General features: G+C 37.9%; 1 protein-coding gene across 2 annotated transcripts in view; it reads left to right on the forward strand.

Annotated features, from left to right (window-relative positions):
• RAB27A (RAB27A, member RAS oncogene family) overlaps window positions 1-18,514 on the forward strand; it is a 77,923-nt gene that overhangs the window by 38,202 nt on the left and 21,207 nt on the right. For both annotated transcript variants that reach the window (XM_016224931.2, XM_087821377.1), the window contains exon 3: window positions 11,898-12,070. In XM_016224931.2, the coding sequence (XP_016080417.1) occupies window positions 11,918-12,070 (153 nt within the window). In that variant the 5' untranslated portion in view covers window positions 11,898-11,917. The remainder of the gene's footprint in view (window positions 1-11,897; window positions 12,071-18,514) is intronic.

Genomic DNA, 18,514 nt, shown 5'->3' on the forward strand with positions numbered 1-18,514 from the left:
ATGAGTCCACTCTGAATTTTTTTTAAAAGGAAAGAAAAAGAGAAAAGGCAAGTACAAATTACAGCCTCTTCAATTAAGGACACATTTATAAGAATTTCAAGTAACATGTATTCACTAAAGGCAGAAGCAAATAACTTGGCAAAGCAGCATAAGTGAATAATTTGGAGGTGTCTTAATCTGATATATAAGTAATTTCACTATAAAACTTAACTCATCTTAGCAAATCCCTCAAAATTTGACATTATGGAGACCACATTTACTGACCAAAATGCAATAAAATTAGAAATCAACAACAATAACAAAGAAACCAACTGTGATCTGACAGGCTGGTTTAGAAATGGGCTGGCTGGCTGCACGTACATTGTAGTTCCTCAGTCCTTTTGCATGGGCAAACCCAAGGCACACCCCATTTTATAAACAGCTACTGATAGAAATGCAAACAGCCTAAGTTTATGCACACTGAAGAGGTGGAGCAAGGAAAGACTTCCTGAGAATCAAGAAGTACATCTGACTAGATCTCGTCCATTAGGTGAGTTTCTTTTCTTTCCTTTGGATTCAGCTATTAAAGAATATGATATTTAGGGAGCAGTTCAACAAATGTTATAAATATATTAATGGTGAGGACAGACCTCATGAGGGCCCAAAGACCTGTAGTCAGCTGTCTACAACCTGTTGACTTCTAATGGGAGAGGCTAAGAATCCTAGTATCATTGTTTTAGTGGTGTTAAAACATCAGGAAATGTATTTTCTGAGCCTATTTTAGTGTGTGTTTTTTTAATTTACTTTTTCTATTTTTAATTTTAAAAAATTTTAGTTAAGAACTTAAAAATTGAGGTATAATTGGCATACAACATTATAAGTTTCAGGTGTAAAACAAAAGAATTCAGTATTCGTATATATGCTGTGAAATGATCACCACGATAAGTGTAGTTAGCATCCATCACCATAAATAGTTACAGATTTTTGTGTGTGTGATGAGAACTTTTAAGATTTATTCTCAGCGACTTTCAGATATGCAATACAGTATTGTAACTCTAGTCTCCGTGCTGTACATTACATCCCCAGGGCTTACTTGTTTTATAACTGGAAGTTTGTGCCTTTTGACTCCCTTCTTCACACCCCTCCCACCACTATCCCCTATCTCTAGAACCACCAATCTGTATCAGTCTGAGCCTGGGGGGGGGGGGGTTGTTCTTTCCTTTTTAAAGATTCCACATACAAGTGAGATCATACGGTATTTGTCTTTCTCTCACTTATCTCACTTAGCATAATGCCCTCAGTTGTCACACATAGCATGATTTTGTTCTTTTTTATGGGTGAATAATATTCCATTGTGTATATATGTGTGCGTCTATCTATCTATTACATTTTCTCTATCTAATCATTTGTGGATGGGCACTTAAGTTGTTTCCATGTCTTGTCTATTGTAAATAATGCTGCAGTGAACATGGGGTACATATATCTTTTCAAGTTAATGTTTTTGTTTTCTTCCGATAAATATCCAGACGTGGGAGTACTGGATTATATGGTAGTTCTACTTTTTAATCCTCAACCAAGGATATGTTTGTTTTTTAAAAAATTGATTTTAGAGACAGAGGAAAGGAGAGAGAGAAACATCAATCAGTTGCCTCCCGTACATGCCGCAACCAGGGATTGAACCCACAACCTAGGCATGTGCCCTATCTGGGAATCGAACTCACAACCTTTTGGTGCACAATGCTCCAACCAACCAAGCCACCTACCCAGGGCTATTTTTAATTTTTTGAGGAAGCTCTATACCATTTTCCATATTGGCTGCATCAGTTTGCATTCCCACCGATAGTGCACAAGGGTTTCTTTTTCTCTACACCCTTGCCAGCGCTTGTTATTTCTTGACTTTTTGATAATCACCACTCTCACAGATGTGAAGTAATATCTCATTGTGGGATTTTTTGCATTTCCTTGATGATTAGTGGTATGGAGCATCTTTTCATACCCGGTGGCCATTTGTGTATCTTCTTTGGAAAAATGCCCATCCATATTCTCTGCTACTTTTTAAATCAGATTATGTGGGGGGTTTTGTTATTGAGTTGTATAAGTTCTTTATATATTTTAGATATTAACCCCTCACCAGATATGTGATTTGCAAATATTTTTCCCGTTTAGTAGACTGTCTTTTCATTTTGCTGATGGTTTCCTTAGCCATGCAGAAGTATTTCAGTGCTTTTAAAAGGACTAAGTTGGTACATGGTGGAAATATTTATAGATACTAATATTTTTAACTTGTCACCAACTTGTAGCAGTATGCTTCCTTTTCACTACCATTATGGTAAAACCAGAATTGGCACAGTATTGAGAATCATTCAGGTTTCCTTAAATGGCTCTGTCACCAGGTGTAGCTGGGGGGAAACTTCCTTATTGGAAAAGGAAAGGTCCCTGAAGACAGGGCAGCACGTGAGCTTATTGAGGAGGGTCCCATGCCCCGACGTGAACACGGCGGCTCACCATGCTACAAGGAAAACATGTATTCACTGACTCACCGGTTGTTAGTATATAGTTTTTTCACACACACACTGGAGGTGAGGGATGAGAAAGTCCGAAAAGGAAAAAGAGAGTTGAAATTCCGTGGTTCATGGGTAATGGTTAGACCCGAGGCTGTTAGCCCTGGCCAGTGTGGCTCAGTGGTTGAACATCGACCCATGAACCAAGAGGTCGCAGGTTTGATTCCCAGTCAGGCACATGCCTGGGGGTTGCAGGCTCGATCCCCATAGGGGGTGTGCAGGAGGCAGCTGATGGGTGTTTTACTCTCACATCGATGTTTCTCTCTCCCTCTTCTTTCCTCTCTAAAAAAAATGAATTAAAAAAAATAGAAGCGAGGCTGTTAAAGCCCAACATGCGGGTGTCTTCGGGTAGATGTTAGGCTGTGGTACAGAAAGCCAGCTGTGAGGAGATGGCATCTGGTGTCCTTTAGTAAGAGTATATTCCTTGGGGCCAAGAGTGTTCTGATACGGTCAGCAAGGGCCAGGGTGTGGGCCAGGCGGGAGAAGGGGAAGTGGAGTCGGACCTGGTGCATCTCGGCAGCCTTTAAATATCTGTGTGCCAAACCAATGGGACTTAGCCTCCCAAGTGGGGTGGATGCCCTCACCATGCACAGTTCCTACAAAGTCTGCAGTTACAGCAACTCGCATCACAGAAATGTTCAAGTGTGGTCTATGTCCTTTGTGTAAGAAGTGAGGGAAGTGATTACAGCACACTGTAAAAATCACCCTTATAAAGCTGCAGTGAAAATAATATCCTAGCTTGCAAATGGTTGGGTCTGGAAAGGGAGGGAGGGCATTGTTTCATATTCTGGGCACAATCTTGTACCCTTTGAGATACTCACTACTTTTGATTGGCGGTGGGCAACAGTCCCGAAAATTCGTGCATAAGCAGGGAGCGGTGGCATCTAGTGGTCGGGTAATAGCCCCCAGGAAGTTGATTCCAAGCTCCAATATACATTCAGGATTGTGAAGTCTATTGTTAGTTCACCCATAGCTATTAACTAATCGATAACTCTTGTCTGTATCTCTCACCCTCCAGCCTGCTGTAATTTAATATAGAGCATCTCAGAATTTTTCTCTTGTCAATGCATACTCTCATATTTTTAAGAAAGGCAGTGATAAAGGAGTCCTTTTCCCCAGTTGCTGCAAACTTGGGGATATTTATCTAATTTTTATTATTTGGGCAGTTATCTTCAACTGGTCTCGCTTCTTCTAATTCATGATTTTTTTCCATCCTAAATTTTTTCTTGGACTGAAATTCGCAGCATCATTGCTTCTTCACGAAGTGAAGTGGTTTGCTTCTTGATTTGGTGTGTTTCCCAGACAGACTGACATGTTTCCTGCAGTGCAGCACATGAGAGACTTGAGGCAGATGAGGTGCAAGTGGGAGCCAGGCTGTGTGGGTCGAAGGCCTTCCCACGCATGCCCCATGTCCTGGGAGGACGAGGCTCCCATTTCTAGGTGAAAAATGCAAAGGTGTTCTGCGTTTTGTGACCTTGAAATGCACGTTCTGATAGCAAGTTGTTTGAGTGATACTTGATTTGTCGCCCTCACAGCCCAGGGTGTGCGAGCAGGGCTGTCACTCCAGTTCCACCTTCGAGCCTCAGGCCCGGGCGTTTGGTGGCACTCTGACAGAGCCTCCACCTTGTCACTTGACCTCTTCATAGCTTGTTAATAGCAGAATCCCCCCTGTTACCAGTCATTTTCCATTTTTGGAAAATATTTTCAGTCCAGTTGAGTTTTATAAAGTTTCAGTGTCATTTTTAAGCTATAGTGGGAAAAACACCAGGCTTGAAGCCGTATGATCAGTGTGGAAACCTTAATCCGTTGTAATAATGAGAACGGCTCTGATATATTGATTTCCACCGGCATTTTGCTGCTCACTTTACACAGGTAGGTGGTGGTGTCCTGTTTGTGAATTTAGGAGACCCTGACCCCAAACCTATTATTACTGTCCTTTGTGTGCTCTCAAAAAGCAACCTCTGAGTGGGAGTAGACTATAGATGTTATACTTCTGTTGAGTTCTTAGAGACGTCCCTGCTGCACGGTGCCATTAAGAAGCACATTTAGCCATGGGTTGGCCATTCCATTGCCGTGACACATGGTTGTGTCCCTTATGGGGGTGCTTTCACATTATTTGAGGTATTACTCAGCAAGCCAAACAGCCACTCCTATTGCTACTGTGTTGCCTCTATTTTGCAAATGACATGTTCTGTAGCGTGCCCTTTTTCCTGTTACCTATGTCTATAAAATGGGAGGTGCTCCTCACAAACTGTAAGTAATATAGCACCCAGTGTTTTGGTAAATTTGCTTTCCATAAATTCCTATACACAATCATATTCTGATTGTAAAAGAGGCTTGAACAACAAATAACATCTTTTGAATAAATGAATCAATGGTTTCCATAAATTTTTTGAAAATTCAATATCTCATTTGAGTCATTGACAGTGGTCATCCAGAAGAATATTTTTTGCTTTCAAGAATCATTCCATGCTTCTTATTACCTAATGTATCGTTAGTTGATTGTATTATTTGCTTACTGGGTTATGTTGGTCACCTGCAAAGGTGATGATAACATTTCAGCAATAGTAGGTCAACTCAGGGTTGAGACTGCTTATTTTTTCTTTATCTTGGTCTTTTCTCTTCAATACTTGTAAAGAATTTTCAAATGTCTGAAGGAAGATTTTGCAAATGAGGATAAATTTGTATGTCCTGGAAATATTTGGAAATGTACATTTAATTCAATAGTATTTACAGATAATTTATTTTTTCTCTGAATTACTTGCTATGTTGGAATATCACCATCTGCTAGAACTCAGTCTTTTTACTTTGTTTAACTGGGGAAATGGAATATTCCTTTGTAGCAGGCACATTTATAAATATTAAGCTAAAAGATATGCAAGTTTATGTTCTGTCAGTTTTTATCCATGAACATCTCCCTTCATTGTTAAGGATGGACCTATGATATTACTACAAAACTCTGTATGATAGGAATACATTTATGAATCATAGGTTGTAGGTGAGTGCTTAATTCAGTTACAATAGAATATTCTGAATTTTGATAAAATCAAACTCATTTTCAATGAGGAGACAAAGAAGAGCTAGATTCCAATTTCCTTCTGTTTTTCAAAGCCATTCAACTTCTGCTTTTCCCTGCCTGAGACCTTTGCACAAATAAGACACACTTTTTGTTTACAATTTCATCTATTCCACTCTCAACCTATCTACTCATACCTAGACCAGAAGTTGAGAGGAGGAAGCTCACAGGCACCAAGGGCAGAGGCCGTCTCCTCTTGTGGAAAGGGTAGCCCCACTATTGACAGCACACGTCTGGCTTTTGTAGTGAAAGTTGATGTGTTTCACTTCAAGCTATTGGAATTGCAGTGGCCCGAGGGAGTCATACCGGGGCTTGTTTGCTAAACACAAGTGGCTCTTATTGCTATGTTGGTACATTAGAAAATGCCTCCTGTCCTGCCCCACTCTGTATGACTTCTCTCCCCCTTCTCCTCTGTCTCTATTATATGTATCCTCCAGGATGCCAGGGATGGGTCAACAATGGCACCACAGAAAACCAAGAAAAGACTACTGCTTTTCTTGAGAGGGGTGGGGAGGGAGAGAAACATCAACATCGATGTGAGAGAGACACATCAATTGGTTGCCTTCCGCACACGCCCCAACCGGGGCCAGGGATCGGGCCTGCAACCAAAGTTCGTGCCCTTGGTTGGAATTGAACCCAGGACACTTCAGTCTGAAGGCTGACGCTCTAACCACTTAGCGAACCGACCAGGGCAAGACTACTGCTTTTTAACATTAAAGTTAAAAAACACTGATAGACTTTATAGCTCTGTGCCAGTCATTGGTATGTGAAACTTTTTCTCCAGATGCATCCCTGGATAAGGGGACATTAAAATGTTTGAAGGAATATGTGGCAATGTGGTTCTCAGACATGCTGATGTTATGTGCTGTTATTTGAAAAGTAATAGTTATGTTCACATGTGCTCATTTCTACACAGGCATCAGCTAGGACAGTTGAAGTCTATGAACTGTGTAGGAACATTATGACATTTTATTAACCATTCTCAATAATACAAAACATTTTCCAGTAAAAAAATTATTTACAATATACCTCATGTTTCTCTTTCTAAAACTTTCTCTTTATTCTATATTGAGCTTTACGTTTCGATTCCTTTTGCATTTTCACATGGATGACAAAAGCGCGACTTGTGCACATATCTGCGGGGAAAAAGCAGGGTGATGTGAGTTTTGACGTTATGCTGTATTATATTTATGAGGGAACCATTGGGACGAAGGGTTTTGTGACAGAGGCACTGCAGGGGCAGAAGTCCAGGTCCTTCATTCCAATGGCGCTCTGTCCAAAGCCTTCGTCATAAAGCAACTTACTACCATAGCCGCTGACACCGTGTCTTGATACGTTATCAAATGTCTCTTCAGAAAAGTTTTGATTCCTGAATCAAAGCAGCTATAACTGAGGCTCTTGGCTCTGAAGGAGGGGATACAGAGAAAACAAAAATCTTGGTATGTTAGAAAATAATATAGTATTGGAATTTAGAAGACATGGAATTATCTCAGCAGCTGGTTGATTGTAGACCATTCACTCGCTTTCTCTAGGCCTCAGTTTCCTGTTCTGGAAATTAGAGCATTCGTCTGATGAACACTCCAGATCTGAAATTGCCCAGAATCACACAGATAAAATTCATGGTTAGATTGGAATACTAAGGTAGCTTTTGTGATGGATAGAGACCTCATAAGCTATTACACCTAAATTGAATTTCTCTCTGATTTTTCTAAAGGTTCAGATACTGGTTACATTAAGAATAGGTTATAAAATTACATGCCTTGCTCTTAAGAACTTGATGAAGCTATTGGTATGGCTAAAAGCTTTCTGTGGTTTATGTCACTTAATTCTTAAAATAACCCAATGAGGTTAGTAATGCTATCTCTATTTTTACAGTTGAAAGAATGGAGCTTAGTTTGAAGAACTTGGACCATGTTACACAAAGAGTCAGAAGTTGAATACACCCTATATAGTGTAAATCTTGTACATACATTAAGTTCCCTTTAAGGATCATAAGTAGATAAAATCAAGTCATTAATGTTTAGTACTGTACATGGTACATGGTAGTTGTTCAGTTCGGTTAATATCATCCCACCCCATGGGTGATAGAGTGAAAATTTGCCTTCTAAGAAAAATGGCTGGCCTATCTAGAGGAGTTTTGGAATGACTCTGCCTTGATAGGGAATCTGAAGGTTGGAGTCTAGGACTGACTTTAATAGGAAGCTTCATGGAGAATTTGGGCTGTGGTGTCTGTGTCTGTGTGTGAGTGAGAGAGAGAGGAAGAAATAGATCTTTACCCTTTACTCTTAACTAAAACCATTCTTTTCTATCTTATTCTATGAAAAACCAATTAAAATGTGTTTTATTTTTTTAAATAAGGAAGATCGGTGACTTTCTCTCACCAGGCAATTATCACCACGAAGTACATGTTGAGGAAGTGGGTGTTCCTCGCTTTCTATTGTTAATCCGATGAGAGTGAGGGTGGAGAGCGCCTTGAAAAAATATTTGTGTAAGGAGGAGAGAGAGAAGTGAGCTGAATAAGAAAGTCTGTTGCATCTCCCAAATTGAAGCATTCTTAACTTTTTAGGAGACATTTCCTTGAGGTATTTACATGCTACTTCTTCAAGAAGGTACAGAGTTTAAAGAAATGACCTCAGGTTCAAGTGTTCTTCATAGATCCTTATTTTTTATCTTACTAAATGTTAGTGTAAGGACTCAGTTCTTTCTTAACTGTTCTGGGAAAGGACTGTTGTCTGCATATTGCTCTTTGGAAGCTAGATTGCTAGATAATGATGCTAATAGCCGCTAATACTTACATAGGACTTAATGTGTGCCAGGCACTGTTCTAACCTTTACATGTATACACTAACTCTATCCTCACAAGAGCCATGTGAGATGGGGTTACTGTTATGCTTCATCATATCTAAAATGTGTTGATGGTGCATTCTTGATCTTGTTAGAGGGTGCCAATCAAAGGTCTTCACACAACCATACGTGCCCCCTGATTTAATAGTACCCGTCAGGTGTCATGGGTTGTAAGACTGAAATGTTAAGACTCACTCCATTTTTAAACAAGGTAAAATAAGAGTGGATGCACATTAGAATTAATAAAGCCTCCAATTTTTTCTGTCTCTCAACAATGTGTTGGCATTGAGCCCATGCTAACATGTGGGTAGACTGCCCAAGACCCAGTTACTCAACCCCTCATTGCAGCACCTGTGACAATGGCACCGAGAGCCTTCTGAAGGTAGAAGCATGTGTGGTGTTTACCATCTGCCCTGGGGCTGCGATGAGCATTGTTACGCTAATGCATGGGAAGCGCTTGACCCATGGGCATCTGACCTAGGTTTCCCACTCATTTTTAGCAAGAGCAATGCAATTGGGAAGCCTTGATTACTTGCTTCCGAGCATCCATAGGCTGTACTACATCCTGGAAATGCTATACACAAAATGTATATAGCATTGGGTGCCCCAAATGTCAAATTCTGTACTGTGTGTTTTTACAGTTTCCCCCTGTTCTAAAATGCTGACATAAAAAATAATTTATATTATTTCCATACTTGGTGAGTGTAGTATTTTTCTTTTTCTTTTTGGAAAACAGGCCCCCAAAACAATGCTCAGGACTTGAGTAACAAAACTAAGAAACAATAATTTTTTTTTTTTTATGAGAAGTTGGTTCTTTATGAAAACCTACCAGCACTTGAACCTTAACATGAAGTTACCTTCACTTAGTGGTGATCAGCAGGGGTGGGACAACCACATGTGGGACTGCAGGATGGGTTTGGGGGGGTTGTCATTTGCTATGAATTAGGATTATTTTCTGCTGAAAGATGGAGCAGTTCCATTAATTCCAGGCTTTGACTGTCTGGACCACAAATCCAGATAAGGAGCCTGTCACCATCAACACCCTGTCCAAACCCTAAAAAATCCTCGTTATCACTTTGAAGACTTGCCTGTTCCCTGACTCCTTTTATTTCCTTGCTGCTTCCTTACTCTTCAGACTTCTGGTCAACCCAGACGAGCCTGGTTACTATGGCCAGTTTAGGACAAATACTACTACCCTGGGCCAGTCAGCAGTCTTTTGTGTTATTAAACATATGTTTTGAGCTTCCCAGTCGCAATTTCAGAAATTGTTCTAGGTCTTCAGAGCCAGTCTGATCTGTCCATAATGGAGAGAAAGGAGTGAGCGGACAGTTACTGAGTACCCAGGATATGCCAAGCATTGTGCTGGGCACTCCACAAGGAGTATCCCACTCAGTCCTTAGAACACTGCTGTGAGATAGTGTATATTATCTTCTTTTTCATAGAATAGAAACATAAAATACAAGGCTGAAAGACATCTGAGTAGCTGGTATGTGAGAAACTAGGTTGGGGATCGAACCCGAAACCTGGGTATGTGCCCTAACTGGGAATTGTACCTGCCACCTTTTGGTGTACGGGATGACACTCCATCCAACTGAGCCACACTGGCCAGGGCTCATCTGTCTTTAAATAACACTCAAATGGGTTTAGAAAATTCTAGAATAGCGATGCCATTCGTAACATTTTCTTTTGTACCTTAAATGTAAAGAGGAAATAAGGCAGCCACCATGTCTTCTTGCATCACTGTCATTGCAGAATTTGGAGTTCCTTTCTGTTCCTCATTCATTTTGAGGGGAACCCCCAAGATGATTAAACATTATCTGGACCTACTTTTCAATTCTTAGCTCATATTTCTGAATAACTTGGAGCCAGTGAGATGCTGCGATATGACATACTAAAACGTTCATTTGTACCCAAGTGGTGATCTTTTGGAGAAGTATTCTGCTATATACCATTAACACCAGCAACCTGCACCTGTGAACACAGAAGCCGTAACATAGGGATGCCATCATCTGTTAGGTGTCACTCTTTATAGTGTGCAAATAGAATTATGAATGTTTGTCAAGGCTCTGCCCTTATTGTCGGACCAGCCGTATCTGAATGTAAAGTCACAGATCTGTACTCAGGCTCTCCGAGGAAGTACATGGCAGTGGCTCTTGGGTCACAGCAATCAGGATTTTTTTAGCATAAAGTGAGTCACCAAATTGAGGGTGGGGTTGGGGAAGCAACCTTCAAAACTGATAAACATCCTTGCCTGAGTTTTTATTAATTTTATGGATCTATAGGATGTATTGAGACTTGTGGTCCAGTTGCAGCATCTGCTGGAGGGAGTCTGCCGCATGTGGGTGGGTGGGAGAGTATGTGTGTTTGAATGGGCAAGTAGAGTTGTCAGTGGTAGGGAGATAGCTGATTCTTTTTCTTATTTTCAGGAGGGTTTATTGGTATTAGAAATGGGAGATAGAAAGAAGCCTTCCTGGGAGACAGACTACATTTTTAGTCAGATTGAAATTTGAATAGTTTGAATCTATTTAGAGGATAATTAAAAAATCATGTAAAGTGCTGATTGCAAAGGATAAAAAATAAGCATGGTTAAGTTTTGCTGGTAAAAGTGAGACTTTTTCTTCTCCAAAGTGGACTTATGTGTTAGTCACCATCAAAGAGCTGAATTGGTAACATTTCTTGTTAGAATACCAAGGCAAGTGTAGGTATATGAGCCCTTCCATGTGTCTCTGTGCAGTGACTGCTCTGATCTGGAACTCAGTTCCCGGGTGAGCAGGCAAGTCCAGAAAAGTCTGATTTAATATGTAGCATGTAATGATAATAACAATAATATATAAAGAAGCTGCAAGCCAAATTTTACTTGATAACTTAGCATTGTCTTTGAAGGGACTATAATGACATGTGAAAATTAATAGGATAAGTGAAGTTGCCTAGATGTGCAAGTAAAAAGAGAGAAAAGCCAAGGATCCAGCACTAGGAGACTCTGAAAAAGAAGTGGGTGGAGGGGGGAATTAGAACCACTTGTGCTCTGAGAATTGGCATTATTTCTGTAACATTCTCCTTTCGTTTTTTGTTTTTTTATTTTGTTAATTTTTGTTCTCTATGATCTGCATATTAGACTTAATGATCATTACCTTCTTGTTTATCATTCTCATGTGGAACATTTTGTATTAACAGTACTATAATATGCACGTTGAATTTAAACTAAAATATTAGTTATTTACTATTTCAGTAGCATCTCTTCTAGCAGATTGTTAGGTCCTTGGAGACAGTGAATAATATCTAATCCTCCCCTCACAGAATACTCAGGCATATAGGTGTTACATAGAAGTACTTGTTGACCTGGATACTAAAGTAGGTCACTTTATTCATGGAAGATTTACTATTTCTAATGGATTTTCAGTAAATTTGCAATTTTTTTTTTTTTTTTTTTTTTGCAGGTGAACCAGAGTTCTTCATTATGTCTGATGGAGACTATGATTATCTCATCAAGTTTTTAGCTTTGGGAGACTCTGGAGTAGGGAAGACCAGTGTACTTTACCAGTACACAGATGGTAAATTCAACTCCAAATTTATTACAACAGTGGGCATTGATTTCAGGGAAAAGAGAGTGGTAAGTCCTATATTCTTCTATATAAAAATGTAACCTCTGAGTCCACATTTGCCTGTCTGTTTAGTTTACTTTGTAGGAATTAAGGAAGACAAAGGTTGAATCTAAAATTAAAGGGTACAGCCCTGGCTGGTATGGCTCCGTTGGTTTGGTGTTGTCCCCTGCACCAAAAGGTTGCTGGTTTGATTCCTGGTCAGAGCACATGCCTTGGTTGTGGGCTCAATCCCCAGTAGGGGGCGTGCAGGAGGCAGCTGATTGATGTATTGCTCTCATATTGATGTTTCTCTCCTTCTTTCTCCCTCTCTAAAAATCAATAAAAAATATTTCAAAATAAAATAAGTTTAAAGGGTACATATTAAAGCGTATTATGTTCAACCTGGGCAATGTAATTTAAAAGGATGTGCTGAGGGACATTTCATATACAACCAGGCAGACGAAGTAAAAGGGAAGATTCTTTTCATTTTCCCTTGATACCTTTTTGGCTTGCATCTTCCCTCTGAACTCCACAAAGTTATTTGTCTACCTTTGTTATGAAGCCTATAAAGCATCCTGCCCCTTATACCCCTGTTTTGTCAGCTATTTCTTCTACCTTTATCATTCTTTTTCTTTTTTTAAAAATATATCTTTATTGATTTCAGAGAGAGGAAGGGAGAGGGAGAGACAGAGTTGAAACATCAATGATGAGAGGCTAGTCATTGATCAGCTGCCTCCTGCACTCCCCTGACCAGGGACCAAGCCGGCAACCCAGGCATGTGCCCTGACCAGGAATTGAACTGGCGATCTCCTGGATCCTAGGCCCACACTCAACCACTGAACCACGCCTGGCCAGGCTGATACCATTCTTAATGACTTTTCTCTTAATTAAGGCCTCAGCAATCCCACATGGAACGCTAAGTGGCAGAACTTGCTGCTGCCAGGAGGGTGAGGTTGGAATAGGAGTGGGAATCCTGGTAGTGTGTGTTGATTGGAAAGTAACAAGGGGAACAGAAGTTCTGTAGAATGATGAGGGAAGAGGCTCATTTTTTGTTTTTGTTTTTTGAGGGACCACAAAACTAAAAAATATTCTGGTGGTGGAGGGGAAGACAGGAGGTCACTCTGTCAGAGTTGCAGAGGAATGAAGATGGCTTTTCCCATAAACTATATTTCTTGCTAAAAAAATTGACTGTTACCATGAAGCAGATCAACAAGTGGTCAGGACATCAATGAGCAAGACCCTTCCATTGAACATGTTCTACCTGGGAAAGATACAGTGTCCCTGGCTCCAGGACAGAAGCATTCCTTCTCTGCTACCCACTCTGGGTCTTTTTTTTACCCAATACGTTTTTATTGATTTTAGAGAGAGAGGAAGGGAGGAGAGAGGGATAGGAACATCGATGAGAGAAAAACATCCATTGGCTGCCTCCTGTACACCCCCTACTGGGGATTGAGCCTGCAACCCAGGCATGTGCCCTGACTGGGAATTGAACCGGTGACATTTTGGTGCATGGGATGACGCTCAACCAACTGAGTGACACTGGCCAGAGCTTTTTGTTAAATTTTAAGAGTTTAAAATATATTCTAGATAAGTGTTCTTATTAGATATATGATATGCAAATAGTTTTAGCTCTTACATTTAGGTATATGATCCATTTTGAGCTAATTTTTGGGTGTGGTGTGAATAGGGGTCCAACTTAATTCTTTTGCATGTGGTGAACCTATTGTCTCAGCATCATTTCATGAAATGACTATTTTTTCTCCCATTGAATGGTCTTGGCACTCTTATAAAAAATCAGTTGACCATAAATGTAAGGTTTATTTTTGGACTCTCAATTCTATTCCATTAGTCTTTGTCTATCCTTATGCCAGTACTATGCTATTTTGATTACTGTAGCTTTGTAGTAAGTTTTGAAATTGGCACATATCAGTCCTTACTCTTTGTCCTGCTTTTTCAAAATTGTTTTGGATTCCTGGCAGTTCCATTTAAAATTTAGGGTGAGTTTGTCAATTTCTGCAAAGAAGCCAGTTGAGATTTTGATAGGGATTGCATTGAATATATAGGACAATTTGGAGAGTATTAGTATCTTAACAATATTAAGTCTTCTGATCTTGAACATGGGATGTCTTTCCATTTATTTAGATCTTTAATTTCTTTCAACAATGTTTTATAGCTGTCAGAGTATATGTTACATTTCTTTGGTTAAATTTATTTTTAAGTATCTTAATCTTTTTTAGATACTTAACATTTGGGCCTAGCATTTTCTTTGTGGGAAGTTTTCTGATTACTAAATTCAGTCTCCCTATCGATTACATGTCCAAATTTTCTGTTCTGTAGTTTCAGTAGCTGTGTCTAGGAATTTTTCCATTTCTTCTAGGTTATCTAATTTTTTTGGCATATAATTGTTAATTATATTCCTTTATATAGTCTTTCTTTCCTTACTGATTTTAAGAATTTGAATTTCTATTTTTATCCTTGGTCAGTCTAGCTAAAGGTTTATCAATTTTGTTGATCTTTTCAAAGAAAAGATCATTTATTTCCACTCTCATTTTTTTCCTGTGCTTGCTTTGGGTTTAATTTACTCTTATTTTTCTAGTTTCTTAAGGTTGACCATTAAGTTATTGATTTGAGGTCTTTCTCCTTTCATAAATAATGTGTGTTTACTGCTGTAAATTTCCCTATTAGCACTGCTTTAGCTTAATTTGATGATTTTTTTGTATGTCATATTTTGTTTTCATTCATCTGAAGGAGTTTTCTAGTTTCCTTTGTGTTTCTTCTTTGACTCATTGTTATTTAAGACAGTATTGTTTAATGTCCACATATTTGTGAATTTTCCAAATTTCCTTCTGTTGATGGTTTCTAATTTTACCCCATTGTGGTTGGATAACATAATTTGTATGATTTCAGTCTTTTAGGTTTATTGAAGTATATTTTATGAGCTAAAATATTGTCTATCCTTGAAAATGTTTCATGGGTACCTAAAAGGAATTTATGTTTTACAATTGTTGGGTAAAGTGTTCTGTAGATGTCTGTAATGTCTAGTTCATTTACAGTGTTGTGAAAGCCTTCTATATTCTCATTCATCTGCCTACTTGTCCTATCCATTATTGAAAATGGAGTGTTGAAGTCTCTAAATATTATTGTTGCATTATTTATTTATCCCTATACATTCTTAATAGATTTATCCTTTTATCATTTAAAATACCTTCCTTTGTCTCTAATAATTTTTGTCTTAAGTCTGTTTTGTCTGATATTGATATAGCCGCTCCAACTCTCTTTTGATTACTGTTTGCATGGTATATTTTTTTGTTCTTTTACTTAGAATCTCCTTGTGTCTTTGAATCTAAAGTGTGTCCCTTGTAGATAGTATATAGTTGTATCATGTTTCTAATTTATTCTGCCAATATTTACCTTTCATTTTAGTCTTTAATTCACTTACATTGACTATAATTACTAATAAAGTAGGATTTATGTTTGCTATTTTGCTACATGTTTTCTACGTGTCTTATCTCTTTTTTGTTCCTCTACTCCTCCATGACTGCTTTATTTCTTGTTGTAAAGATATTTTCTAGTAAACCATTTTAATTTCCTTGTCACTTATTTACTATATATTTTAAAATTATTTCTTAACAGTTCCCCTAGGGGTTACACCTATCGCCTTAATTTTTAACAATATAATATAAATTAATACCAACTTAATTTCTGTTTTAAAAATTTCCTTCTTAAAATTTCTTTTTCAATTTACTTGCAATACTGTACAAAACTCTACTTTTATATGGCTCCATTTTCTACCCCCTCCTTTGCACTATTACTATCATACAGAGATTTATAATTACTACTTTATGCTGTTGTGTTTTAATCGGGTGAAAGAAAGGAGTTACAAAAATACATTTATACTGTCTTTTATAATTACCTATGTAGTTCCTTTGTTGGTGCTCTTTATTTCTTTGTGTGGATTTGAACTACTGCCTAGTGTCCTTTTAACTCAATCTGAAGCACTGCCTTTATTATTTCTTATAGGGCAGTTCTGTTAGTGATCATTTCCTGTTATTGTTTATCTGGGATGTCTTAATTTCTCTTTCAATTTTTAAAGGATAGCATTGCTGGATAAATAATTCTTGGTTGATAGTCTTTTTTCTTTTAGCACTTTGATTGTGTCATCTTACTGCCTTTGGTCTCGATTGTTTTTGATAACAAAGCAGCTCTTGTTCTTATTGGGATCCCTCATATGTGATGTATCGCTTTTCACTTGCTGCTTTTAAGATGCTTTCTTTGTCTTTGGATTGATGATTCTGTATCTAGTTAATCTTTATGATTTTATCTTTCTTGGAGTTTGCTGAATTATTGAATGTACAGATGAATGTTTTTCTTCAAATTTGGGAGGATTTTTGGCTATTATTCTTCAAATTTTTTTTTTATTTCTTTCAATCTCTCCTCTTTCTATAGGATTTCCAGTATGCATATGTTGGTATGTTTGATGGTGTTTCATAGGTTTCTGAAACTCTTCATTTTTCTTCATTCTTTTTTTCTTCTGTGACTAGATAATCTCGACCTATCTTCAAATTCAGTGATTATTTTTTCTGCCAGTTTAGATCTGCTCCTGAGCTCCTTTGATGAATATTGGATTGTTCTTCTATGTAGTAGAATACCATAATATTCTATTTTTTCTATCTATCATCTATCTATCATCTATCTATCTATCTATCTATCTATCTATCTATCTATCTATCTATCAATCATCTATCTATCTATCATCTATCTATCATCTATCATCTATCTATCATCTATCTATCTATCTATCATCTATCTATCTATCTATCTATCTATCTATCTATCTATCTATCTATCTATCTATCTATCATCTATCATCATCTATCTATCATCTATCATCTATCTATCATGTATCTATCTATCATCTATCACCTATCATCTCTTTATTGACTTCCTGTATTGAGTAGGGCATTATTCTCATACTTTAATTTTTCAGACATGATTTCCTTTAGTTCTTTGAACATATTCATAATTGCTGATTTAAAGTCTTTGTCTAGTAAACTCAACATCTGGGCTTCCTCAGGAATGGTTTCTATAGGTTGCTTTTGTCTCAGTATATGGGCCATACTTTCTTGTTTCTTTGTATGTCTCATAACTTTTGTTGAAAACTGGACATTTAAAATAATATAACATGGCAACTCTGGAAATCAGATTCCTCCCTCCTGAGGGTTTTTTTTTTTTAAATGTTTGATTATTTATTTATTTATGCTGTTGTTTGTTTGTTTGGTGACATTCCTGGGCTAATTCTGTACAGTGTATTCTTTATGCAGCTCCTGAAGTCTTTGCTTAGTTAACCTAGTGGTCAGCTAATGAATGGACAGAGCATTTCTCAAATTCCTTAAATCAGAAAGCCATCTTTTCTGAGCGATTGTATATGTGTATTTGTGTGTATGTGTCTGTTGTGACATATGCATAATGCTCCTGTAGGTAGTTTATAAGTCTGCCTTAGTCTTCACTTCATGCTTGAGAAGAGCCTCACGTTCAGTCAGAGGTGAGAGATTAGGGCTTTTTCAGGTCTTTTCTGGGCACATATAGAGCCCTACACATGAGCATGGCCTAATAGATTCCAATGAATATTTTGGAGCTTTTCAAATCTCCCTATGGACATCCTATTTCCTGTTTTTACTTTTTAAAAGTCTTTTTGGTTAGATTTTTGTTAGCCCCAAGTGGTAGTTTTGCTTTTGGTAGCTGTGATGTTAAATACTTGCTGCTGATTATTTTCAACAATGCTCTAAGGATAGGGTTATTCTCATAGAGCAAGCTCTGAGTCAGGTAAAATAAAGACAAGGCCTGGGAATGGAGCTTTACAGGCAGCTTTCAGTTCTCTGGGGATGAGACTTAGAGGACAGTTCCAAACCTGTTTTACCTCCACTGCCTTCAGTGGCTGCTATACTGATGGTATTGACAGCTATCATAGTTATGTATCTGTTGGTTTTCAGGACTACTGTGGAGACAGGGAGAGGGAGATGAGAACAGGATTAAAACAGTACAAAGCTTATTGTTTTTGCTGATATTCAGAGTTCTGAAAAAGTTGATTTTGACAGTCTGTGCCAGTGTTTTCATTGCTTTTATGGAGAAAGAGATTTTTAGAGATACTTCCTATAAATTTGTTTTAAGAGTATTTTTTAAAGATGGGATGGGAAAAGCCATAGAAAGGTAATATTTTTTGAAATGAGTGACCTGAGAATTCTTTGAAGAAAGGTGAGCTGATTATTATTATTTTATAGGAATTATGTGTTATTTATATATTTCATAATATATTTATAAAAATATATAATATGTGTATATATGTTAATGCAAATTATTGTATTATCCAAAAACAATTATTTGTAATAAAATACAAACAAGGTTATATTCCAAATGGGATTTTTTTTAGAAGTTTATGCTAGAGTTATACTGAATAGGAAAGTAAGAAGGGTTCA

This window comes from Miniopterus natalensis, chromosome 1 (assembly GCF_054644295.1).
Source record: "Miniopterus natalensis isolate mMinNat1 chromosome 1, mMinNat1.hap1, whole genome shotgun sequence".
Classification (NCBI taxonomy): domain Eukaryota; kingdom Metazoa; phylum Chordata; class Mammalia; order Chiroptera; family Miniopteridae; genus Miniopterus; species Miniopterus natalensis.